Below are 26774 nucleotides of genomic sequence, written 5' to 3'. Positions count from 1 at the left end.
CAAGACTGACTACAAAACCTCATGGTTTGAATATAATTATCCAGATAGATCATATGTCAATGCCAGGTGTAAATGGGTGAGAACAACCAGAGAACACTTTTTTTTCCCTCCTCCTCCTCCCAGCTACCCCTTTCTAAAAGAAGAATGCTTGTTTTAAGTTAATAAACCCATGACTTATCTTTATGTTAGCTGGAACACGTTGTCACTGTGTGGCTATCCAGTAATTTAGTTCCGCTCAGGAGGAAGTGATTTGCCATCAGAAGCTGCTCAGACAGTTTTAATCCTCGGTTTACAAACCGAGCTTTAAGGTAATAGAAATGACTGACAGCAGACTGGCTCATTTTCAGATGGTCCTTTAATAAAAATCTTATTTAATGAACCATTTTCCCCCTCGTTAATAACCTAAATGAAAAATAAAGTTCAGTGATTATTGGTGTCACTGCTGAACTGTGATGCAGGTGGGGTGGAGGTGGGGTGGATCACATCCTCTCCACGGGGTTGATTCCCAGGATGTCAAAACCTTTGGCCATGATGGCGGCTGTGGCCTCACACAGCAGCATCCTCCACATGTTGATCTTGACCACCTCACCTGAAGACCAACAAAAGAGGATTTAACCATTTCCTAAAAGGTAATATAAAATAAGTTATAGTATTATAATCTATAAACAGCATTTAGCGAGGAGTACGGGGTTAAATCTCCTTATTCATTTGTGCGAATATCAAACAAGTTAAAACCAGAGTGTAAACAGACTAAATATAGTCAGCATACCGTGATGTAATATGAATGTGAGCATGTTTGATCAGAGATGTCTGGCCATTTATTCATTTAAGTAACTGCATTGTTTTGTCCACGCTGGGAGGATTAAAAACAAGAACTAGGACATCGGAATAAACAGATAGTGAATGAAGGGGGAGTGTAGATAAAAACAAATTGAAAGGTCTTGTGCATTGAAGAGATGGAAACTGGCAGGGAAATAGTCACACGCCAACAAATAAAAGGTCAGAGGGCACATTTAATGACTCCACCATCATCAGCTGACATGACAAAATTAAATAAAAATCAATGACCGAGGCAACCACATGCAACGACCATGACTGTCCACCCCCATCAGGCTAAATCGTCTGACGGAGCAGAAATCCAAAGGAAATTAAGTCGGTAATGAGCAGCAGAGGGTGCATTAAAACAGGCAGGTCGTTAAAGGGGCGTGAACGTCGATGGGTGCTGACGGACAGCAACATTAGTTTGTAATTTACACAAACAAGACGACGCATCCAAGTGTACAGCAGGACTCCAGTGCTGGAGAGAAGCTGATGTGATGAAGAGGTAGAGGATTAAATCTTTTCTAAAAAAAAAACAGCAAGGAAGCTCCTTTTACCTGATGGAAGTGGATGTTTCATTCAAAATATTTCATTACATTTTCTTACATGACGAGATTTCCTTCTACTGTAGAAAATGACACCGTGAACAGCATCTCTAATTGGAGTCTACATGGTTGCTCACAGTCACCTGTTGGAGGCCGTTCAACGGAAGAAGCACAAGGAATGATATAAAAATGTATTTTTATGGGTCAAAAGCTTCGTCTGTACCCTGAAATAGAATCACATATTAACCATCAAAGCTGCACCCTCAAGTTAAGGAGTTAATTGATGACAAAGTTAATTAAATTAAACTATTTATTGATTAATGATGATTATATAATGCAGTTACATAGATGTGCCGGTGAGATTCTGAGAAAATTAATACAAATATTTTAAAAGTAGAGATGCTTTGGTTCAAATCTTTGCCTATGAAGATCTAGAGGGTCAGAATTTATTCTTTGATGGTTTCATGGTTCGCTGTCAGATAAACAGGAGAAGCACGAAAGATAAAGATAAATTGCCCACTACTTCCTGGAACTAGCTTTTGAACTTCTGTTGTCAATAACTCTCTTTCTTTAATGCTCTTTGATGAGATCGTAATGACGGGGCTGAAGGTGCCGTCTGAATGTGGCTGGAAACTAGTGCAGTAGTAATGAAGACGAGGTTTTTCTGACTACCGATGAAGTGTACCGGGGGGGATTAGACACTTTAACGATAGTTTTTGCAATTGTGGAGACAGATTTGACAAATACCAAACCCACTGATTTTTCGTCTCTATTCCTAACTGATAATTTTTGGACACTGAGAAGAAACTGAAACTAACAGATATGAACACCAGTTCTTAGCCACGCAAGCCAAGATCTGATTGAAAGACATTTTACTGATTGTCTCTGTCTGTTGTTTTTATGTAGATAAAAATACAAAAATAGAAATACTAAAATGGTAACTGTCAGGATGCTAATACGTCACTTAATGTAGTGACATAGCTAACAGTCAACACGTTAACTTATGTTAGCGTGACCTGTTAGTAATAAATTCAAAGTAAAATTGATAGTTCTACTTGGTTGTTTTGATAATGATTGATACAAATCTGCTACAAAAATAAATGCAACTCAATGAAGACTTTACAAGTATGTAAAGAGTAACATTGCACATATTTCATATGTTAGATTACGTTAGCCTGCTTTGCTAGCATAAATTTCCATTTAAGGTTGTCTCCTGTTAACCGTTATGAGATTCAAGTCAAAGTTTTAGCATGTTACATGTCAAATTAAATTGCTGAAATGGTAATGTTAATACATCACTTAATGTAGTGACATAGCTAACGTTAACTCGTGTTAGCGTGTTCTGTTAGCACTAATCTTGCAGTAAAACTACCAGTTCTACTTGGTTGTTTCGATAACGTTTTATATAAATCTGCTGAAAAAGATAAATGTAACTCAGTCAAAATGGTATAAATATGTACACAGATTGTGACAAAGCTAAAATTCAATATGTTAGCTTATGCATGCTTTGCTAGTATGAATCTCAATGTATGATGGTCTTCTGTCACATCAACCGTTATGCTAATATTTTGATTTTAATGTTACGTGTCAGATTTATTTGCTAAAATGGTAAATGTCAGGATGTAAATATGTCAATTAATGTAGTGACGAAGCAAACAGTCAGTATGTTAACTCATTAATGTGTCTTGTTTGCATTAATCTTGAAGTAAAACTGATGTTCCGTTTGGTTCTGTTTATATAAACTTGATAAATGATGCATATTGCTAAATAAGTATTGTATTCATTTGTAAATAGATATGTTAGATATCTAATATTTCATGTTAACTTATGTTAGTATGCGTTACCAGCATAGTTTATTGAGACAAACACAAGCACATAAAAGAAAAACAAACACTGAAAGTGAAGAACAAGATGGATGGTTTGTGTTTCCAATAATGATATGAGAAGGCTGAAATAAAAGCAGTTTAAAAATGTCTCACCTGTCTTTCTGTCCTTCTCCACACAGTAGCAGCTGTCATAGAACTCTGTGAAGGTGGTGGCGAGCTCGTATAGGTAGTCACACAGAGTGTGGAGCAGCAGGTCGTCCAGGATCTTCTGCAGGATCTCTGGGAACCGCAGGATGCACTTTCCCAGCTTCCACTCCTTATCGTGGTCCAGCAGGATTTCTGAGGTCTCTGCAGCTTTCTTCAGTGTGGCCTCTTCGATGTTGGCCAGGCGAGCTATGGACCTATGGGAAGATACCCTGTCATTACCTGGTGTTTCATATTCTTACAATCTAGTCAGGAAAAAGCATCCAGAAGAGTCTTGCATTAGAGAACAAGTCAAAGAGTAAAGTTATTAAAGAGCAGCAGAGAGACGTGAAAATTACAGAACATCCCAGGATGTTTCCCATATTTATACACTAAAATGTGCTTTTTTTTTTTTGTTAAAGCAGAATAAACCAACCATAGTTCAGGTGGTACAGAGGTCATGTCTCAGTTGAAGGTTTAATGGATCAATTTTTGACAGGTGGCTGTCAAGAAGCCATTATTATGGAAGGGAAACAGGGAGAAAAGGCTGAGCTATGCCAAATGACACAAGAAGTGGACTGAAAAACAGTGGCAACAGGTCTTATGGAGGGATGAATTCTCCCCAGAGCCCGGACCTCAACATTATTGAAGCAGTGTGGGATCATCTTGACAGAGAACGGAACAAAAGGCAGCCGACATCCAAAGAAGAGCTTTGGGATGTCCTTCAAAAAGCCTGGAGAACTATTCCTGAAGACTACTTAAAGAAATAACAGAAAGCACTGTTTGGATTGCAGTTCTTTCTTACACATTATGACTGTTGTATTAACAAGATCATTCAAAAACTACTAGAACGAATGTCATAAAATCTTGGCCAACAGATAAACCCATAAAGCTTTGGTGCAGGTCGGAACCATCTTCAGTAGAACTCAGAAACACAGATACCAGACACTGAGTCCTGGTCCTCTTTGAGTGGAAGTACAATATGCCTGAGTTGGATCACATGCTTCTCATTTTTTTTTGTTAACGTCATTATTAGACAATGGTTAGGCACTAATCTTTCTTAAGAAGGCCTTTAATTGAGGTCCACAATTGTTTTCTTCTCCTCAAAGTTTGTTTAGTGAGTTAGGACTATTAACCACTTCTTCTACTGAATTAAAAATGATAAAAAATAGCAAATAGCCGTCACCCTCTGTTAACACTACAGCTTTGTTTACGTGTTTCAAATCCATGAATGGAAAACATGTCTGATTCACGCATCTTTTTTTTTATGGTTTTTCGCTCCAGATTTGATGAGAGTAAGAGTAATGTCGAGAAAGATTATTCAGTAAAACTCAACACCAAGTACATTTCAAATGTTAAATTACATTTACCCCAAAATAACATCTACATTTTTTTTAAACCAATTGATTGGTCTGTAATTCAGTTAAGGCTAAAAACATAAAATGCAACCTTTCAGACATGACCAAAAGATACGAGCAAAAACGGCAATTGGTGCCATGTTTAAGGATTTTTTTCCTCACCTCTGAAAGTCTCAGTAAGGCGAGGCCTGAATGTCGTACGTTGAGCTATCAGTGCCAACCAAACCTGACTACACGGGTTGTAAAGCTTTGCATGTGCAGTGAAGAGGCTGGCAAGCCGAGGAGAATTCAACATAGGAGAGCAGCTTATAAAGGAGGTTCAGTAAAGAGCTGCCGGCTCAGAAACTAAAAACTTCCAAATTAAAAAGATGACTTAATGGAGGATTTCTAATGGCTGGAGTTGTACTCCAGTAAAAACAACTTATCGTTCATTTCATGCAAAGTATAATTTGTATAAACCTTGATTGGGTTTTAAAATCTCTAGTTTTCACTAACTCGTGAACAGCTGGAACAGCTGCCACTTGAGAGTGATCTACTGACCGAATGCAGCAACATCGGATCCTGTCAGGCGACTGCTCATTCCTCCCAGCTAAAAATATAAAATAAAAGAAGAAGAGATCAATCTCTGCTAACACCTCCAGGGAAGCAGGAGAAAGGGGATCAACGCAGCTCTGTGCATCCATGAGACGCTCACTCGATACGGGGGATAAGGGGTGAGGAGAGACCAGAGCACCCCAAAGACTAATCCCCTGCCATGAGCAGGCTGATCTGATAAGGGTAATGAAAGTACACAGGAAGATGACGGAGGTTCTCTAACAGGACAGGGCGAAAGTTTAGGAACTCAATTCAACTTTTAAAACTCACTCATAGCCTTAAAAGTGACATATCATGTAAAAAAAAAAATCATATTTTTCTGGTTCAGGGAGCATATATTAGGGCCTCTGAAGTCACCAGCATGGGAAAAACTCCACAAATACACAACCCTGGTATTATTCTAGCTCCTCTTTTTTTTTTTTTTAAAGTTCCTCATTTAACGGCCCGTTCTGATTTTCATTTCAAAAGTATGTCACTCTGTTAGTTGACTCCACCTCCTCTGATAAGCCCCGCCCACTCACATCACCCTGCTTGACGGATGAAGCCAGCTTGTGCTTTTAATGTTCTGCTGTCAGCTGTACAGAGGAGCAAGCATCTTACATCTGCCAGCAGCCTCAGAGGATATAAGAGCCCAGTGGATAAACTATATTTGAGGGTAATGTTCCAGCAGAGTTAGCTAAAGACCGTGTATGTGCAGCAACCACTTTTCATCTCACTGTTTTAACAACTTGGTCCAGTTCAACGCTGGACTGAAGAAACTGAGCCTCAAAGAGGGATCAGTTCCAACTCCCAGAGCCTGAACCTCAGACCAGGGAAATGGAATTATCTGAGAAATAATTGCTCCTGGTTTAGTTGTTGACTTTTTTTTCTTTAGCAGTAGCTAACGCTAACAGCTCAGGTAATGAAGACTCCGGCTTGGTCCATTAGTGTTGATGAGAAAGCATTGTTTACTAGCATCTGCTGCTAACTTACAGATATATTGCTAAATTATTTCCCCCTGGGATCAATAGACTAACTATCTATATCTATACATAGAACTGGAGGAATAACTTCCTTATGTTTGTGCTTACCTCATTAAATTACAGGTTTTGATGACATGTACTTAAACGCACCGTAACTCTCTACAGCCAGCATGACGTGTCCTTAGGCAACCTACAGAAACAAACCTTTCACCAACGTCCTGTTGAAGCCTTGTTGGTTGAACCTCTCTGATAGATCCTTGATTCTGGTTTGAAATAAATAAAATTCCACAGTTCTGTCCGAGTCACTTTCTTTTTGGAAACTTTCTTCATGCCGTTTGGCTGGATGAGCTGAGTAGCAGTCACTCAGAGGGGTGAGGGAGCTGGTTAGAGTAGCTGCTAACCTCACAAAAAGGGCAGGGTTGAGCTGTTTCAGCAGGGGTCAGAGAAGAGCCGCTGTGCTTAAACCAACTGGTACTTTCACCCAAGCCTGTCTCGTACATCTCAATAAAACCACAGAAAATTGTGTCAAATTGTTAAAAACAAAAGTACATTAAAAAAAAAGCCTCACATATCACCGTTGATATTTCATGGGAAACAGGAGGGAGGCTGCTCCAGAGGGCTGAGGTTGTTTTTTCACCTTAGTCTGCCAGTCTAAAACTGAACCAAAGTAGTCCTGGCCAGCAGGAAATGCCAGAAGAGCTAAAGGGGCTCAAACAAAAAGAGGAGCCAGAGAGTGATGGTTACATCCCAAGCCGGACTGCCAAGGTACGCACATTCCTCTTCCAAACCATCAGCCAGGACCAGTAGTTTATTTTCATATCCCTCTAGCAGCCCTGGATTCCGCTACACGACTCAAGGCTATTAAACGAATAAACAGATTTGGTTTTCTTACATCTTCACCTCTAATGTGCAAAACAAATAGATTTGATCTGCTTTGTCCAGCGATGTGCCAACATCAACACCCAAATTCCAGCTGGATGACATCAACACTGCCAATTCACCACTTTTTCTATTATAATAAATGTCTGCCCAGTTAAATTAAAGCCAACATTAAAACCAGCTGCTGAGTACTGTATAAATCTTCCATGAGCCACCAGAACCCCACCTCTGTTAGCGTCCAGTAGTATCAGGTTCAGGGTTCTGAAGTGGGACACTTGTGGATCGGATGTGTTCAGTCAGCATATTTGGACGACTCATCAGTGTCTAGTTATCAGATTTTTAAGTATTAGTTGACAATTTATTGAATTTATCAAGGTCTTTTTTTCTTATGACGATGAGAATTTACTGAGCAAAGTATCTTCAGTCAGAGGCTTCTTCAGTCCCACTGTAATAACCTTCGAATCTCTTTGTAGTGAACAGTTTTTGTTCTTTTTATACATTTATGTGTTCATTTAATTCAAATCATCAAGCATTCATTGGGTTAGTTTGGGGACTAGTTAAGTATTATTGTCCTTCGTGGAACAGAGGTCGTATCATCCTGCTGAACGAGGCCACTAACATCAGGAGATTGTGTTTGAAGGGGTGCTTGTGATTGAAGAAGTTTGTGTCCAAACAACATGGACATTAATGTCGGGAGCCAGGGTTTTCCATTAGAACATGGCTCAGAGTAACTTACTACACCTATCAGCTTGATTTGTAGTAGCAAAACAACTCGCTGCCTCCTCTTCGTTGAGGAAACAGCACACACCTGACAGCTTATTTGATAGACAATAAAACATAATTGTACAGACCAGGTCACCATCTTTCGTTGATACATGGTCAAGTGGTTCAGTTCTGATGCTCACGTCTGTCATAGACGCTCTCTACAGTTGTCAGCCAAAGTGGCTCTTCTGTACAATCTGTGGATAAACACTGCAAACCACAATAAAACCTCACAGATCTTGCTGTTTGGAGACGCTTAAATCCATCAAACCATCGTAATTTGTCCCAGATCCTCAAGTTTCCCCCATTTTCCCTTCAACAGCTTAAAAACAACCTGACAGCACACTTGAACGTCTAATAAACCTCAGCACTCGTCTCTGTGAAAGCATTTTGTATCTCAAGCAGCAATACAAATAAAGCGGTTTGAAGGCACACTTTCCAATTTCTAATGCATTAAAAATAAAAAATAAAATAAACAGTTTACAGTTGGAGAGAATGAAGCTGAAAGACAAAAAACGCAATGGTAGCAGCTGCCTGAGACTTTAAAAAAATACAAACAAACAAAAAAATATATATATATTTTATATATTATATATATTATATATATAGACCAAACAGATCCATCAACATCACATTTATCCTTCAATTAAACATCATCAATGTGTAAACATACTAAATGTTCTCACACCATTTGTAAGTTAAGGTTCTCACAGTTGGAGTAACATACTTTAGAGTAGCAACTGTTAGACATGACTGATGTGTTGTTATTTAGCTTTTTGGAATTTTTATGATTTAAGTGTCCATTAAGGACGATTTATACCTCAGCATCAGCCCTTTACAGCGGGACCACCGTGCTGATGGTTTTTTTACTTCTACGTTGTTACACCACCACAACATTAGGTGGCAGTAAAGCCCACATGTCACATCCCAGGCCCTAAAAAGAGAGAATTAGCCTTCCCTTCCCCAGGCATTTACTGTTTATGACAGCTATGGCTTCCCACAAATGCATTGAACTGGAACCAATCGGAGCAAATACTTCGGTCGCAATTTCTGAAACACTGTAAAAAAGTGGAAGATGGAGCAGGAAACCGTCGACTGTCGAGCGGTAAACAGTCGAAGGGATCAGGAAGTAAATGAGAAACACGTAAGCACATCCACGTCCCTGTGACCAGTTGCTGCGGTCAGTACCGGCATCACTGCGCTGTGATTTTGAGGAGGCACAGATAAGGGACGCAGAAGAACAAATAGCCTTTAAACATCTTAAATCTCTCCTATCTGAGCCGCATGTTGGACTGTAAAAATGACATCTTTTTCACAATTGACGTTTTTTTAAGCTGTTAAACCAATAAAAACGCCTAAATTGTTGAAATCCTGTCCTCCCATGTTTACTTCAGATGTCACCTATCATAAGGATCTATAACTTTCCCTTAAAGACATGAAAAAAAGGGCCCAAACTAGTCAAAGTACAGCTGATCAGGCAGTTTTCAGGCCGCAGGTGCAGCTTTACCTGATGCGGGTGAAAGCGTAGAGCAGGTACGCCGCCGTGTTGCCCCGGTCGTCCAGCATCTTGTCAAACGAGAAGACGTAGTCATTGATGCGGTTGTGGGACAGGTCGGCGTATTTGACGCAGCCAAAAGCGACGGCTCTCTGGGCCCTCGTGAGCTCCTCCGGGGTCAGCACCTTCAGGGTTACAACACAGTCACGTTTGGGTTGATAAAGCCCACAATCTTCCACATCAACATTTTCACCCTTTACCGCATTATGAATGTTAATAAATGTAGGTTTTTAATCAGCCTGTAATTACAGATGGCGGCGCTTCCCTTTCTGCTTCCAACGGTCGAACCAGTGTGCTGAATTTAACCGAAATAATTAATCTAATTCTCTAAACCTCAGGCAGAGATTAAACCGACTTCAAGTCAAAAGCCTTCCCCTGAATCTGTGCGACGCGTCTGATACCACGGGGAGCGGAGAGGAAGATTAGAATGAAAGTGACTGGAAAACAGAAACCTGCAGTCAAACAGAAGGTATCAGATCGAAGAGGTGACGTGACACGACAGGACAAGAATTAATGCGAAGAAGCACGACGGACTGAAGGCAACATGACTGCAAATGAGGGACGGGTCACAATGTGACAGATCTGGAATAAACAGAACAGCAGAGAGAGTTCGACGTGAGAACAACTTTTTTCAGGATATGTTAATGTCGCCATTTTCCTTTGAATACAGCCGTGTTTGGTGTTAGTTTATTTAGCAACCTCATGTATCATGTATCTGCTTTAAAGCCACATCTACAGAAAAAAGCTTGAAGCAGACGATAAAACACTTCCTTTGTTTTCTTCTTCCAACCTCTGAAAGCTCCCTTTCAATTGTTAACTACATCCAATGATTTTTTCCATAATTGATTCATCTAACAATGTTTTTTATTCCAGACCAATCTTCGAGTCTGTTAAAGGACAGAAAAGCGAAGGAGGAACACGTTTCCTCACATCAAGGTGAGGCTGTTTGATAATAATGCTTTTTTTCCCCTGAACTTTCTTCCTTCACCGCAGAAAACTTAACGACTTAACTGTTTAATATTTGACCCAACCCAAGGGGGAGTATATAAAACCTGCAGATACCTCATTTATTCCTCCAAAAGTTAAGAAACACTTCTAGTTCTCGAGCTTTTTCCGTAGAAAAGTTAAGAATTAAACTGAACTGGATTTGCCTGATACAGAAGTTGATTCAAATTATGACTTTATGACCACCAACAACCAATATATTCAGGTGTATCTGGTTCCCCGAACTCTTATCTTATTAATTCTTGGGATCCATATGACCTTTGAAGGCATCCTGTGTTAACAGGCCTCAAGGCGTTGGATGCAGAACCTCATTCATGGTAGCACGGAGGGATCAGAAAACATTTATCTCACTTTTTGGTGAAGTGGGATATTCAACCAATGCAGACACTCTTGCATGCCGTCCTCTTAAAAGTCAACAGTGCAAAGCTTCTTGGGTGACATTATGCATTGGTGAAGGCCAATGGTTGACTTTAGCCAAGAGAGAGCAGATATTGAAATTCAACACAAGGGAACAAAGCATGAAAAACGATACAGAAAAGGGTGAAAATCTTTATAATCTTTGTCAGCTTTGACTTCCATCTCTTCCACTTCAGAGAAAAGCTAAAAAAAGGACCAATAATGACATGCCAGCACGACCAGAAGCTGTTTACAACTCAGGTTTTATTAATTCAGACTGCCCCCAAGTGGCAGCAATGTGCTATGACGTGTAGACGTGCATTCCTGAAGCTCCAACGCAGAGCGATTAAAGAACCATGTCTAATGCTGGGCTTACACCAAACGATTTTCACGGTCCCAGAGTAAAAACTGACAGTCTTTAGGAGTCTAACTGGAGTCTCGGCGCGCTCCCGTCATCTCGATTGTTAAGTTTAAGGTCGTAATCTGCAGTTTGCGACCGCGTTTCATTCCAGTCTTTCCCCAGTCTTGGGCTTGGGATCACATCAAACGTGTTTAATGTTATCGCAGGTCGCAATGACATAACACAATCAACAACCAATAGATGAGCTCTGACAAAATCGGAAACAGGAAAGCAGACAGTCAATAACAAACATGTCGACGGATGCAGAAGAACGAGCGACAAGCAGGCGAAAATGGCTGCTTCTCCTCCATTTCTGTAAAACTTCTGCTGAGCATGATGGGGGAAAAATTGCATGATGGGAAAAAAAATCTAAAAAATCTAGTTGTAGTCTTGTAAATAGTGACCCTACAAGATTCACAGTCTTTGCTAAATCTTTAGTCTGAGGCTAGTCTGGGACTAAAAACTCTAAACACTAGTCTTTAGATGTGAGCTGATAGTCTTTTCTAAGTCTTCTGGTGTGTGGGTAGCATTAGGGCTAAAATTCTGAGGGAGGGTTGGGACCAGGACTCAGAGGACAAGAGAGCCCACGCCTGGCGTCAAGTCCATTGAGCCCACTGACCAGGTCATGGGGAGTGCTGGTCATGGGGAGTGCAGCCATCTAGTGGACAGGAGGACCTTGGAGGGTGGGTTGAGCACAGGGAGGTAGTCGGAACATCCATTAATCCATTTTCTATACCCGCTTAATGGCAGGAGATATGGAGCGTATGAAGAGATGGAGCACACCCTGGACAGGTCGCCAGTCAGTTACAGGGGTGACACAGAGACAAACAACCATATCACACTCAGTTGTAGGTTAATTGGTGATATACATACATGTTGTATGAAAGGATTTGAACCAGCAACACTCGTACTGTGAGGCTGGGCTGGCGTGCATTCTTTAAAATGACTCCATTGGTTTGCCTCATGCCGCCAAAAAAAAAGAAAAGAAAAAAAAAGCCATGTTTTTTTAATGCTTTACAGTCTTAGTCTTAAACCTTTATCTTTTGTTCATGGCTTGTGTTCACCTCTGAGTCCTAACCCCCATATCTTCAATCTGCTTGGTACTCTATATTTTTAGTGCGAGGAGGTGCGTCTTCCCTCAGTGGATATGAAACCTCTGAAAGTGCCACAGCAGTTATAATGTTTAATAAATCTTATCCTGCTGGAAGCTGTGACCTACTGACTGAAGGACAAACCTTTGGCGCTTTATAAAATCTAGGTCTGTATATTGAATTACTTTGGAAGAGTGTGCGCCCCCGAAAAGATACATCTGTACTAAAGTCCATGGAAAATCTTCAGAAGATGAAGCCATAAACCCCGTCTCCATATGCAAAAATTAACTTGATTGACTATCAAAGTAGGTGACAATTTTGCCGGTTTGCTGATTATCTAAACGATGCAGAACCACGGAAAAGCTTACAGCTGAGCAACAACAACACAGAACCCAAGAGGTCAGCGGTGTACAAATAAAGAATTGTGAAAAAGAAGAACACAGGGGAGTAAAACAAATGCTAAGATGAAGCACTGTTGGTTCTGAGGTTCTTGGAGGCTCGGCTGTGGTTTATTTTAATGAGACTGGGTTAGCAGATGGTAGACATGGGCACTGACCCAGACAGAGAGCAGAGTGCCAAGCCATAAAGGCCTGCAGGGAAACTGTGTTGGCATCAAATTCCCTCAACCTCCTCGGCATTAAATCCTTACAGTTTAACTAGAGACGCTGAGTGTTTACAATGCACCTAGCACTCCAGATAATACTTAATCAGGTCAGGTTGTATTGTTTTTCTCCTCCATTTGTACTCCTGTCAAAGTCTGATTTCAGATACGAACAATTCAACAACAAAGGGTCCAAGCACAGATGGTCAAATTAACCAAAGGTACAACTTTTGTTGTGGGAAAAGAAAAAAGCAGCTAACAGCAGCTTTGGGATGGAACAAGCAGCTGGTAGAGGTGGGGTTGAGAGAAATCAAACTCGTGAAAGATGGTTTCATGAAGAAAATCTTAGGAAAAAATCTAAGGAATTTCTAACTGACAAAACTCAGATTCAAAAAGGTAAAGGACAGGGTTCAATGTTCAGAGTTTTGTTAAGGGCTACAGTGGTTTGTAAAGAAAATGTAAAGAAAAATTCAAACGAAGGAAAGACTAAAGAAAGAAAAAAACAAAAGAATCAGGTTCTTCTAATGTGATTTGCAGGAATAAATTGTGCCTGAAGGAAACAACCAATCAGAGCCAGAGGGAATCCCTGAGACGCATCTACAGTTGCTATGGTTACTAGCGTGCATGTACAGCCTGGAAGCAGAGCTGATGCACAACAGAGAGGAGGGGGGCGGGGGCCAGAAAGTTGTGTTCATTTAAATGTTTTAGCCAGGCGGTATTTGTACACACTGGGTATCGTGAATAAATGACGAGAAAAAAACGCGAAAAAATAAGAAAACTCAAACGCGTCGTCAAAGAAAAGAGACGAGAATCAGAAAAAAGTTATTTTCCCAGAGTGATTGGTGCAAAAATGCGATTGTTGAACAGTCTGAACTGCGTAGCCACAGTTAAAAAAAATTATAAAAAAATGTGGTAGAATTTGCAAACGTCTACATTGGTTTTGGAGACAAATTGAAAGGTCAAAACAAAAAAAGGAATATTAAAAAAACAAGGCTGCAGCAGCTCAAAGGTTGAGGCAAGGCTGTGGTTCATCCTGCTTTTCCATATGTAATAATTTGTAGGATTTCAGATTTATGGGTGAAACTTTCTGGCTGACCCCTCCACAGTTTTCGGTGCAATGGTTCACATGATTTTCGCTTTTATTAAATGGGTTTATATCAACATTTTCTGCCAAATATTAAACCCTTGATAGGCAGCCATTGAGTGAGCGGGATACCATCCAACGTGCAGCTCATTATTTCTGCCTTCAGCCTGGATTTTGATTCACCCCGACGAGGCGTATTTTACAGTAATGACCACCTCGCCCTACAGCAGCCATTATTTCTTCAAAGCGAGCCAACCTACATCTTTCTCAGCACCTCCAGGCGCGAGGGGGACTGAAACACCACCACACAGTTTACCCTTATCCGATGAGCTCTGAGGTCCACTCAACTTTTCATCCCGTCTGTGAGCTCGGAGGCTCTACAGCTGCAGATGTGCTTTTACTTAGAAGAAAACAAGAGCGGAGCCATTTGTGATGAACGAAATGTTTCAGACTGATCACCGTCTGATTAGCTGATACGCGAGGTGGAGAGTTGGTCTCGCTCATTGATTTCAACCCTCAAATGAATGGGAACTGAGGCCAAGAGGAACTAGAATTATCGTTTAAACACAGGAATCAGTCACAAAACTATTAGAACTTTAGAGTCAACTTTAGAGTTTTTATTTTTATTTTATTATTTCATTTTTAATTTACTCAACCAGGAACAATCTTATTGAGATTAAACATTTCTTACAAGAGCGCCTTTAACAGCAGCAACAGTTAACGGATCGCAATCATACCAAATAACAACGGTTATGGAACATTTACACAGAGGTGGTTCAGTGAATTAAAACGTTCCTACAATTAAAACAAAGGCACTGAACTTTTTTTTTATTATTGATTATTAGTTATGTCTGTAGATATGAAAGAAGCAAACAAAGATTGAGCTGATGGCAAACCACCCAACATAAGTATACAGCATGAACTGGTGGCTAAGGGGATGCCCAAAACAATCTGTGACATCATCAGGTTTAGAAACAAAAAAAAAAAAAAACACCAAAAAAAACACCAAAAAAGCAAACAAAAAAACCCAGATAAAAATAAATTAATTAAACGGATTATTTCCATCTGGCATTTTTGCACTTAAAGAGAAAACATTTTTCAGAAATCTTAAACTTTTTAGGCACGCTCATCAAAACATTGTTTGGGAAATGTCATGGTTACCTGAAAATCTCTGCGATTTTAGGGAATGTCGTCTTCGCATTTTTGCGTTGCCACGTTTGGAAAATGTCACGGTCGGATTTTTAATGGAAAAACTCAGTGTTTTAGGAAAATGTCGCAATGGTTTCTTTAGAAAATATCGCATTTTTGCAAAATATCGCATTTGTGCAAAATATCGCATTTGTGCAAAATATCGCATTTGTGCAAAATATTGCATTTTTGCAAAATTCGAGTCGCTGCTGGTCTGCTGCTTTTTTTGGTTTTTGAAGTTGTTCTTCAAGTATAAAAAAAGACAATCCTCAACTTTCTGCGGCCGCCGTGTCAGAATAAAAGCTGATGTTCTCACCTTGTCTCGCTCCTTCTCTTTCAGTTTATCCATGGACCTCTTCAGCCCCTCCTCCAGCAGGTCCATCAGCCTCACTGTGTCTCCGGATCGAGTCTTAAACTTCTTCCTGAGCGGGAACAACAAAGGAAGTGCATGAATTTCCAAAGAAAGGCACAATCTGGCACACAAAAGTGGTCATGAGATCATGTGACTGGAGTTTTGTGCTGCCTGCAGGCTGGAAGAAGAAAACGAAATCCAACGTCCCCGAACAGATCCCAAAACAGAACTTTCTAGAACATACTCAAGTCACACGTTCTGTCATCAATAATTACCACCACAGTAAAAGATTGGATTACTTCTGCCTGCTTACTCTTCAGGGGAACACATTTTATACAGTGAAGCAAATCAGCCGAGCATGAGCCAAAATTTAATAACCCTCCCGTTTCTTCAATGTTTACTCGCAGCCATTACCCCCCCCCCCCCCCCCCCCCCCCCGCAGCTCCATTAAGCACTTATTGTCTGGATGAGCGATCACGAAAACAGCATGGTAAATTTCTAATAGAGTTTGTTGTAGCGAAGACTTAGCGGGGCCAATTTATGCCCCCATCAAGTTACCGTGGGGCATTTAGCTGCGCTTAGTTATGGCCTCTGTGAAGTGTAACGTTAGCGCCCTTCCCGAGACGGCTCGTCGTCTCTGAACGATTGATATGGGAGGAAAAAAAAACAAAAAAAAAAACAGCGTGATAGATACAGTCATCACAGCAGAAGATACAGCGAGTCTCCAGGACAAACTAGCTGCCAGCACCTCACATATGTAAGCTGCTCATCCAATAAAAAGGAGGAGAAAATGGAGCTGATCTTTTGGATCCAAATTTTAATCGTCTTTTTTGAGGTGATCTGTCCTCTCCGTCTCCTCACACGTGGAGTGATAACAGCTGAAAACCGACTTCAGTGTTTGTTTGCGCAGCAGCTGCTGTGATAGTTTTATCTTGTTTACGCCGAATACATTTGCTCTCCGGCTTAAGTAAACCAACGGAACCGTTTCCTTTAGCTCCGAACAGAAACTTTTCTGCTATTCCTTCAGTGATCTGAATTAAAGCACTTTAGATCAAGTTTACAGCATTTTGAAATGAGCAGGGCACATGATATTCGTGCATGGATTTTGTTCTGTGTGAGGCTCAACAAGCTGTAGCTCCAATTCTACGTCTTTTGCTGCATTTCTTTATAATTTTAAGGTAATTATTTGTCTATTTAATCAAACGTATGTCTCAATTTGGGCAGAAACAATGAGAGAGGTTGATAAGCTGTTATCCTGCAACATGAACTGTTCCTCCATCTTAACTGGTGAGCACATCTGACCTAAAATGTCTTATCTTGTGTTGTCAAATCTCCGTTTCATGAAGCTCACGGACATATGGAGAAAGCGCATCCAAGAAGTGATTTGGGGGAAGTTGGCAAACGAGCATCAAGCTGTGAATTCAAGGCGATGAAAAGAAGCCAAAACAGCACAGCGTCCCAATTATAATTCAGCCAGCGGTGCCGTTTGCAGGGACAGAAGGTTTAAAAACCCACAGCTGAACAGCATTTTCAGGATCGAAATGCGTGTGTGGAGCTGTTGCACAAACCAGAAACTAGACAAAAATGACCTGGAAATGGGTCAAATTGAACCGTTGCTGTCAAATCGAAGATGAGAAGCACGTCACGCAGCACAGAAACTAAACGATCGAGCTCACATCTGTGGAGTTTGTAGAGGCTGAAAGCACATCGCTCATTTTGAGGCCCTCATTTCAAATGGAAACGCAGTAATTTACAGTCAGATTAGCTTTCGTTTAGCAGCGGGTGAAAGAAGTTTATGTGGAGATTGTTACAACTCACTGACTTACTGTAAGTGTGATAAAACTTAAATGCTACAAAAATGTTGACAGATCATCATGTCTGGTGAACAAAATCTTTCTTTTTGGTGAGAAAACAACTCTCCTGATATTTCTACAGCTGGAACGCTAAAGAAAGCGCACAGAAAACAAAGACGAACAACAGTGGATGCACATAAACGCTTTGGGACACGCCCCCTAAAGCTCAGGTGAAGTGAGGAGAAACAAGCTTCCCACAGGTGCTAATCAGCCAGAACAGAACCATCATCGTGTTTTTGGACCTGCTGATGTACAAATTAAACATGAAAACACGCATTCTGAAGCTTAAAACCAGCCTTCCTCACGTTTAGAGCGGGAGTCCAGGGCAGGCTGAAGCACAAAGACTGAATGATGCCAAAATGTTGTTATTTTTCAGTCAATCCTGGGGTTTGGATCAGTGAATTCTCTGTGGGTCATTTTGGGTCATTATCGCTCGATTAATTCAATCTGAACATTTGTCATTTTAAGGAGTTTCCTGGACAGGAAGCCACAGATCTGATCCTGGACAGGCTTTAACAAACCCAGCGAGCTGCCTTTAACTTTGCTGACTCTTGACTTTCTGTCCACTCTGTTTGGGAAAACTCCTGAGAAACGTCAGGGAGCACTCAGGCGACTATCAGGGGAGCTCATGTCACGTTGAGAGGACCAAAGGTAGGGCGGCCGTGTGTGTGTTTGTTGTGCACTCACTTGTCCTCCCCGAGCACCACCCCGAAGCCTGCGTGCTCCACCCGGGTCACCTGGGGGTTGTACCAGCCGATCATCTGAGCGGCGGCAAACACCACCTGGAAGTGTGTGCCCTGAGGGAGAAAACGCAGAGACAGGCCATTTTAAAGGTGAGATCACACATTTCAAGTTCAAGGAGACGTTCTGTCACTGCTGCCTGGAACCAATCAAACACACGTATATGTGGACAAAGGGGTTGGTAATGTGACGATTTCAGAGAACTTTTGCAGGTATTCGATCAAAAGAAATCTCCATGAAATGGGATTTAATATCCATGGAAAAGGAAAAGAAAAAGTCAAACTCAAGTCAGTGACGCTTTATTCATCCCAGAAGGGAAATTACATCACTGCAGGATTAATTATTATGAAAGATCTGCTGTTGTTACAGACAGATAACAAAATAAAATGTATCCATGGAGACCATTTCTGATGAGGCTTGGGCCAACAGTAGATGGTCCAGATGCATCTCTCAGGTCCTGTGTCAGATCTTTGCTGGATTTTTTTCCTCTTTCTAAAGGACATCACTTTCAGATACTGTTCATCTGTTGTAGATAGTTTTTCAGGCCTGACTCTTCTTCTTTTGTCCTCCACTTGTCCAGTTTCCTCAAATGTTTTAAGGACAAACTGCACACCATGCTGAGATATGCCAACTTTTCAGCTCTTTGGGAATCAGTTTGTTGCTGCAAAAATACTATTTTCTGTCTGTCAAACTGTTATCTTTGGTATTTTTCATAGATGCAACTAAAGAAATGGGAACAAATTATGTGTCTTTGTGACAGGCTGCTGGTAAAAAAAAAAGTGCCTAAAGATACAATTTAAAACTGGTTCTTTGCTAAGTTGTCTGTTATGTGTAGACATACTGGTTCATCCCTTGAGTTAGGTGCCTTGTTTCATGCTTGAATGATTCAGGTCAGAGTTAAGAGGCTTAACAAACACATTCCTCTGAAAATGTACAAGGACTGGACCGAAAAAATTAGTGAAAAAGCAGCCAATGTTCAAAGAAAAACTTTGAAATACCTTCAGAAAGCCTGGAGAACTATTGCTCAACACCACTTTAAAAGATTACAACAAAGTCTGGCTGCTTGGAAGGAAACAAAGAACTGAAGGCTGTTCACTTGTTCTTAAACGTGTGCCTGTTTGTTGTTGTTTTGTTCTGAAGAAACGGATAAATCTAATCTCAAAGGAAAGAAAAAGTCTTAGTTTTGGTCGACTGGTTGGAGAAACAGACGAGATTCTTTAATTAAACCCGAAGTTAAGAAGATTCGGCCATTTCCTCAGGCCGCCCTCATTCCTCTCCTGCTGAGGATGAGGAGCATTGTGGGGTCTTTAGAACAACCCACATTACACTTTCATTGAGTTTTATCCATTTAAACTGAGTGATTAAGTATTTGTTGGACATGTTTACATCTCATGCAAGTCTGGGACTGTTTCATCTTCAAAACCAGTCAAAGCTTCGTCCATCTGGTTAAATGTACAATGTTTTAATATCGCAGAAAATAATTCATGAGCATAATATGAAAGTCTGATGAAATTTGTACTCACACGGGCAGAAAGGAATAACTGAGTGGCCAATTGAAAAATTCAACCAAAATAAGTGAATATCTCATTTTCGATAGTTTCAGCTCATTGAAAAGTTGTTTTTATCCACAGGAGGAAACAACATCTCTGAGTTTTAGAACTTGTAACTGAAATAAGGAGGTCAGAGGATACCCCGACTGACCAAAGGTGGGGTTTTCCCGCTCCACCCACCTGTCCGCTGTCTGTGACGTAGATGATGACGTCTGCTTTCTCCTCAAAGAGCCGCTGGTGCAGCGCCGCCAGATCCGAAGTGTCGTAGGTGTAGCCTCCATCTGACTTGACCACGGTGAGCGGGATGGACTGACCCGGAGCGAAGACGATCTTACGACCCTCGTCCAGCTCCACCAGGCCTGAGAACGGATGGAGGAGGTGGAGGGAGAAAAGAAAGGCAATAAAATGAAGGTCATTAGAGAAAGGAGGGTAATAAACAGGGTATGACTGGAGAGAATTTTTTATTTTTTTAAAACAGAGGAAAAAGCAGAAGGGCACCATCTGAAAGAGAATATTTATGAAACAATAGCTCCACCCGGTGGTGACATCGGGTAACTGCAGATCATACATTGGAGACAATAATTGAATGGGGCAGATTTGGTCAAATAAAAAAGCAAAGAAAAATAGTTTTTCATGGAGGTATAAAGACTGAAAATTGCATATTTTGGAGCTTGAGTGAGGCTTCGAACATCAAAGATGAAACATTGAGAAAATCTCTTCACGTCCTAAATTTGGGACACTGACCTTTCTCCTCGAACTCCTTCACCACCTGCGTCATCAGGTTCTGGTAGTACGACTCTCCCCTCTCGATGATCTTCACGTCCAAACAGTCATAGACCCTCTGAAACTCTGAAACATGCAAAAGCAGTTACTCTCCATACCTCTTTATCGCCCATAAATCTGCCGAACGAGTTGTCAATAACAAATGTAAAGCGTTAACCTTCACAAACGTCTGTCCACATCAGCTGTTGCTAGCTAACGTTAGTCCTACCTCTCCTGGAAACGTCACAGATGAGGTTCCAGCCTTTTATGAAGTCGGGCTCTTTGCTCTGCAGTCTGACGACACACTGGTACGCTCGCTTCTTGAAGTCCTCGTCCTCATCGAAGCGCTTCTTTGACTCCTGAAGGAGGAGCAGACGGACACGAAGGGTCAATTAAAGAAAGGTCGATGAGCAGAAGGTGAAACACACACATGTTATCAAATTAAAGCATCCAAACACACAGACAGACACTTTTTAGTTTACCAAAACTTAATAAAATGTATACTTTTCTCCAGACTTCCGGCTCTGAAGCCTCTATTCCAGCTTACTTTTCTGACTTCATCTACACGATTATAACTGATCAATCGAAGGCTTTCAAAGTTCATACAGCACCATATCGTTTAGGATGCTTTTGAAGTAAATTAACTTCAAAACATTCCCTCCTCCTACTGTTGTTAAACAAATCGCTGTGTGAGCCCTGAACATGCACAGCCGTACCATTAGGTGGTTGATAAGCTGAAGAGGCAATAAAGACGCCATCAAAAGCCCACAAGGGCTGGAAACCAAAGAAGTAAACTGCGGTATCTCAGTTTCAGACCGGAGAATGTGCATAACAGAAGTCAACGTACTTCAAAATGAGTCAGAAGCGCATAGTTTTAGGATTCAGAGAGTTTAGTGTTGCTTTAAAATGCTTTGAACAGCTCTCCATGCAAATAAAAATGTTGCCAACATCACATTAGTCCTATTTCCATTCTCTAAGCAGATCTAAAGCGATCTTCTGAAAAGCAGAGAAAATTATTCAAATTTCACTTGAATAAACTCTGCTGCGCAGCGTCAACAGAGGAAGGCAGTACTGGCTACATTTCTAAGGACTGTAATCCATTAGAAGAAGTAGTTGTGGATGTGCTGTGATGGACATCCACAAGAGGAAAACAGAGTTTGTTGTTTGTCGGCTCAAACCACAAACAGCTGGTGAGTCCACAGAGTTTTAAATCTTTGTCAAACAGCTCCATGATGAACAGACTTTTTCATTTAAACCAGTATCGTTTTAAAAGGACGTATAAAAATCAGGTAATGTATGTAATCTAATCTAATCTGTCAGCTGTAAAATATATTTGGGAAACAACTGATTTATTTTTACTTTTTACAAGTCGAAATTGTGAAATCCTCCTCTGATGTAAACGTCACATCAGCCCGCCGCCTTTTTAATTCGCCCACACTGGATCAGAAAACGATACGGTTTGCTTTCATGTTTGCTTTTGATTGGACCGTAAAGGACGTATCATAACAACAGATTTGAACAAAAATGGCTCGAAAGAAAAAACTATCTGAGCTTTAACTTGTTTAATAAGCAGCTGCTCTTTAATCCCTGATTAAATCAGGATGCTGCCATTGCTCCACTTTGTAGAATTAGACCCTGTAGGCTCTTTGTTGTCTACTTTAAAGGAAACTGAGATCTCATTTAATGCGTAAAAGAGAAAACATGTACACCCTAACTTTACACAGAGGCAGGCGGTTTGAACTGACTTTGTAGAACGCCTGCAGGTCACTGATGGGAGGAGAGATGGTCAGGTAGTCTGGAAATTTATCCTGCAGGTGGGCGATCAGCATCCCGAACTGGGTCCCCCAGTCTCCCACATGGTTCAGCCTGCCAACAGTAACACACTCAGTCACAAAATGACAACAAACCGGTGCATCAGAGACCTTTCAATGAGCCGTTGGGTTTCTAAAATACAGATTTCAGCTGCTGACCTGAGGACGTCGTAGCCCAGAAACTCAAAGAGCCGACACATGCTGTCCCCGATGATGGTGGAGCGAAGGTGGCCCACGTGCATCTCTTTGGCAATGTTGGGAGAAGAGAAGTCCACCACCACCTGAGCACCACCACAACACAAAGATGAACTGAAGGGAGAACTTTTTGCAGGTTTCTACCAAAGACTGACTTTCAATCCCTAAATTCAAACCTATTTGATTCATCTGTTCCTGTCAGATTGGCAAAAAACTTCCTGGATTTTCCTCAAACTCTTTGTCTTCAACGTTGTGACATAAAAAAAACATTGTTTCTAAATTTATATGCAGTTTATAGTAGGAAATGTAGTTTCTGAGTTTGACCACAGGGGGCGCCATTATCACATAATTGCTGCAAACAAACTCAAATGTGATGCAGAATAAGTCTATAAATAGTTATTGTGAAAGTAAAACAACAGAAACATGAAATAAACCGTTGGATCATGGGGTTCACTTAGTTTAATGAATAATGACACAGTCTGATAAGTGTTGTTGTTCAGGTTGGGTTTATCTCATTTATCTTTTATTACGTCTCCATAAGTAAAACCTTTGAACTGAAAGGAAGAAGATGGAGTTTCTTTTTCACATGACTTTATGGTTTTGGTTTTATTCTTTGAGCTACTTTAATATTTAATGCCAACAAACCTGCAGAACACACCACATCAGCTTTCTGAAGCCTCAGTTTTCAGTTAAACTAAACCACCCGAATCTGCTTTTTTGTGTCACTTATGGACAAACCTTCTTTCTGGAAGCGAGAGGCGGCGGCTGCACTCCGTTCATGAGCAGGTTGCTCAACAGTCTGGACACAAACGGCCTCTTCAGGTGGATGTTAATGAAACCTGAAGACGGGATAGAAAGCAGAGCCGCGACGGGATTCAACCACAGCACCAAAAAAAATGTTCAAAATACAGCTGAAATGCTGTTTTAAACATTTTCATTTGTCAGAGAAAAATGTTCAATTAGAATCGTCTGAATCCCATTCTAAATCAATAAAATATGAAACAAAACATTAAGTAAATTAAGCGAATACAGACACAACAATGACTTCTGAAGGACAATCCTGATTTATTTACGGAGACATTTATCTTTCAAATTTGAGTTTTATTTATCTTTATTTCCATCTTTAAAGAGCCCCTGGTGTGACAATAAAGATTCTTTAATAAATGACTGAATAGCTTGTTGCCACGGCGTGTTATTTTTATGCACACACAATGCGTCTTGTGAGAAATGCTGACTTATTGGCACCGATTTTGTACCTGGTCCTGCGATTTCCGTTTTCAGGACGAGCTCGTTGTCTGGAAGGTTTTGGATGATCTTCTCTGCGATTTCTCTAGGGTTCACCTTCATCCCCTTCGCCTTCAGCATCTGTGGTTCAGTTTTTAAAAAAAGGAGCTTTTCATCTTTTCCTATCAAGTAAAAGTTAATTTTAACCATCGGCTTCCAGTTCAACAGGAAACACTGAACTGCTGCCGTGAACAGAACGTAAACTCGCTAAAGTTTTAAAAACAAAGGAAACTTGAATCGTGTCAACATTTAGTTTAAAAAGTTTTTTGTGCATCAATAATCTGAAAGATCTGAACTTCAAAATATTTCGCATCTGAACATCCTGAACATGAAGCCGTGAGTCTGACCTGAGCCATCGCCATGGCGCTGTTGCATTGGTAGTCTCCGAACTTGGCCTGCTGGTTGGGCGTGACAGCGAGCGGCGGGTTGTCGAGCTCGGGGCACGACGACCGTATGGCCTCGCCGAAAATCTCCTGCAGCCGCTGGTTGATGTTGATCATGGCTTTGCTGCAGTGGGTCTTGTCCTCTTGAAGGCTCTGCGGCGAAACAAACAGAGACGATGACTTGAGTCAAGCTCCATCAAACCTTAAAGATCTCATTGTTAAGATATTTCCCCAACAGAGCACTTTTCTCTCAGACTGCAGGTTTACTTGTGGTTCCCAGAGTTTCTAAAAGTAGAATGGGAGGCACAGCCTGCAGTTATCAGGCCCCTCCCTGTTGAATCAGCTGGGTTCAGGAAGCAGACACCATGTCTACCTTTAAGATTAAGCTTAAAACTTTCCTTTTTGATAAAACTTATAGTTATGGATGGCTCAGGTGACCCTGAAACATCCCATATTTAAGATGCTATAGCTGCTATTAATTCTCCCTGATTCCTAAATGAGTACCCGACCGTCACTCACCCTTTTGAGGACGTTGAGGCGGTATTTCAGTTTGGCGTTTTCCTCCTGAAGCTCACCCAGACGTGGAGACGGATTCAGGTTCTGCGGCTTTTTCAGACTCTCGATCTCTGCAGACAAACTCCGGATCTCCCGCTCCTTGAAAATAAAACACGGGCAAGTAAAGAATCCAGTGGCAAACACTAATCTTGCTTTCGAGTTATGAGATGAGTTGAACGAGTTTCGGTGCATTACAAGGTCCAAAGATCCTTCTGGCAAAGAAGATCTGATAATAAATGAGGACGAAGCTAATCAGCATGAAACCAAAAGCAGTTTCCTGTTAAGATAGAAAAAAATACTTGCAGAAATATTCAATCCCTGGTAAAAAAAAAAAAAAAACACCAGAGGGCGCCTGAGCACACTTTAACAATCACAGCTCATAACTTCACAATGAAAGTCAAACAATTATATTTATTTTCCGAGCTGAATTAAATGCAGCAAAACGTCGCCAAAAGCCACTTAAACTACAAATATCTATGTTATCTTCTGGTAAATTCGGCACAGATATGAGACATCAGATAACAGCATATAGATTTGTAATACTAAAAACTATTCATAAATACACGTCCCACAGCTCTCCAAATAAAAATATATATTCATTTTCAACGAAAAAAGACAGCTGTAGTGTACGCCGAATTTAACAGCGGAGCCAGATTATTCAAGAAAGAGTGTTTTTCTTAATGGACATGTGGCTATTTTTAATAACTGAGCAAACATACGTAAAAAAAATGCAGGGTTTTTTTATTAAGTGTGGCACAGTGTTGACGTGTGGCTTTCCCATTCTGACGCCGGTAGAACTATATACACAATTAGCCGTGTAGCTAACGTTAGCCTCTCCTGCCACGAACCGGCGGCTGACCTGTTGTTGTAGCCGAGCTGTGTATTCGGTCACTGGGTCTCCCATCTTTTTGACACGCAGGTTGAGACTCTCCTGACTGATGGATATAGAATCTCGTGGCTGATGAAACAAACTGCGGGAGGAGGAAGAGGTTCACAACTTTTTAGTACATTTCCGGTGCTGCGAACTGTCTTCTTCGTTGGGGTTAATAGCGGTTCATTAAAGCTGCAGCGCGCCATCTACTGTATAACATTAAGACCTACAGGTCAATTTACTCGACTGGAATTCAGTAGAATTTTGAGTTTATTTATACTTTTATGCAATCTATCACAACTAAATTCGTCTTTCAACAAGTTACCTTTAAGTTTGAGATTTAAACTCAAGACAGAGTTAGACACCGTTTTGTATTCAAGCTGGTTTTGGTGTTTCTAAAACAGCAGATGACCTGGATGTTCACCATAACCGATACGTAAAAAAAGACACTGCACTAATGGATGAGAAGCAGCACAAAAATAAAAGAGCCAACCAATGATGTAAATGCTCTCATGTTGTAAAATACAGGGGTACCGTATGTGTTTTGCAAGCTATTCTGTGTCTGCATTCTTGGCATTAAATTGAACTTGTCAACGGTGCATGTTGGACTGCACCAGGGCTGAACCCTCATCACTGATCCCGTTTGTGGTTTTTATGGACAGATTCTCAAGGCATAATTGTGGAGAAGAGGCTGTCTGGTTTAGGCACATCAAGGTTGCCTCTCTGCCTTTTGCAGATGTTTTGGTTCTGTTGGCTTCTTCAAGCAAAGACCTCCAGCTGCACTGGAGCTGCTCATAGCTAAGTGTGGGGCAGCCGGGATGAAGGTCAGCTCCTCCAAATCAAAGGACATGGTGCTCAACTGGAAAAAGGTGGAATGCTCTCGCCAGGTTGGAGATGAGTCTCTGCCTCAGGTGGAGGAGTTGAAGTATCTCTGGATCTTGTTCTCAGTGATGCTGAGTTGGAGAGAGATGGACAGACGGGTTGGGGCTTCGTCAACTGTAATGTGGGCGCTGCTCCGGTCCATTGTGGTGAAGACGGAGCTGAGCCGGAAGGAGAAGCTTTCAGTTTACTGGTCCATCTTTTTTCCAACCCTCACTTATGGTCACAGATCTGGGTAGTCACCTCAAGAATGGCTTGAGGTGGCTGGGCTCAACCTTAGAGATAGAGGG

The 26774-nt window shown here is 41.1% G+C and overlaps 1 protein-coding gene across 2 annotated transcripts; it reads right to left on the bottom strand.

Moving 5' to 3' along the window:
* Nucleotides 1-337: 337 nt before the first annotated feature.
* rars1 (arginyl-tRNA synthetase 1) lies at nt 338-25743 on the bottom strand. Of its 2 annotated transcripts, XM_072374530.1 has the most exons (15): nt 25594-25742; nt 24699-24833; nt 24144-24332; nt 23769-23877; nt 23251-23351; nt 22477-22598; nt 22252-22372; nt 20736-20865; nt 20489-20593; nt 19925-20103; nt 18141-18250; nt 15565-15670; nt 9436-9608; nt 3344-3591; nt 338-589 (listed from the first exon to the last, which is right to left on the bottom strand). In XM_072374530.1, exons 1-15 carry the CDS (start codon nt 25636-25638, stop codon nt 480-482), a joined length of 1983 nt encoding a protein of 660 aa, XP_072230631.1. In that variant the 5' UTR covers nt 25639-25742; the 3' UTR covers nt 338-479. The 2 variants fall into 2 exon arrangements, with proteins under 2 accessions (XP_072230631.1, XP_072230632.1); XM_072374531.1 differs by lacking the exons at nt 15565-15670; nt 18141-18250 and having other exon boundaries at nt 25594-25743.
* Nucleotides 25744-26774: the final 1031 nt, after the last annotated feature.

The sequence above is a fragment of the Leuresthes tenuis genome, unplaced genomic scaffold (assembly GCF_036924035.1).
Source record: "Leuresthes tenuis unplaced genomic scaffold, fLeuTen1.0.hap1 SCAF_21, whole genome shotgun sequence".
NCBI classification, from domain to species: Eukaryota; Metazoa; Chordata; class Actinopteri; order Atheriniformes; family Atherinopsidae; genus Leuresthes; species Leuresthes tenuis.
The sequence above is the reverse complement of the archived record's forward strand: the minus strand, read 5'-3'. Positions and strand labels throughout refer to the sequence as shown.

Excerpts from the sequence above, each read along its gene's own strand:
- rars1 (XM_072374530.1), bottom strand. The coding sequence starts at position 25,638 with ATGGGAGACCCAGTGACCGAATACACAGCTCGGCTACAACAACAG. Across the intron at positions 18,251-19,924 it reads ACGTCACAGACAGCGGACAG|GGCACACACTTCCAGGTGGT; the intron begins GTGGGTGGAGCG and ends TTTCTCCCTCAG. Across the intron at positions 9,609-15,564 it reads AAGAGAAGGAGCGAGACAAG|GTGCTGACCCCGGAGGAGCT; the intron begins GTGAGAACATCA and ends GTAACCCTGAAG.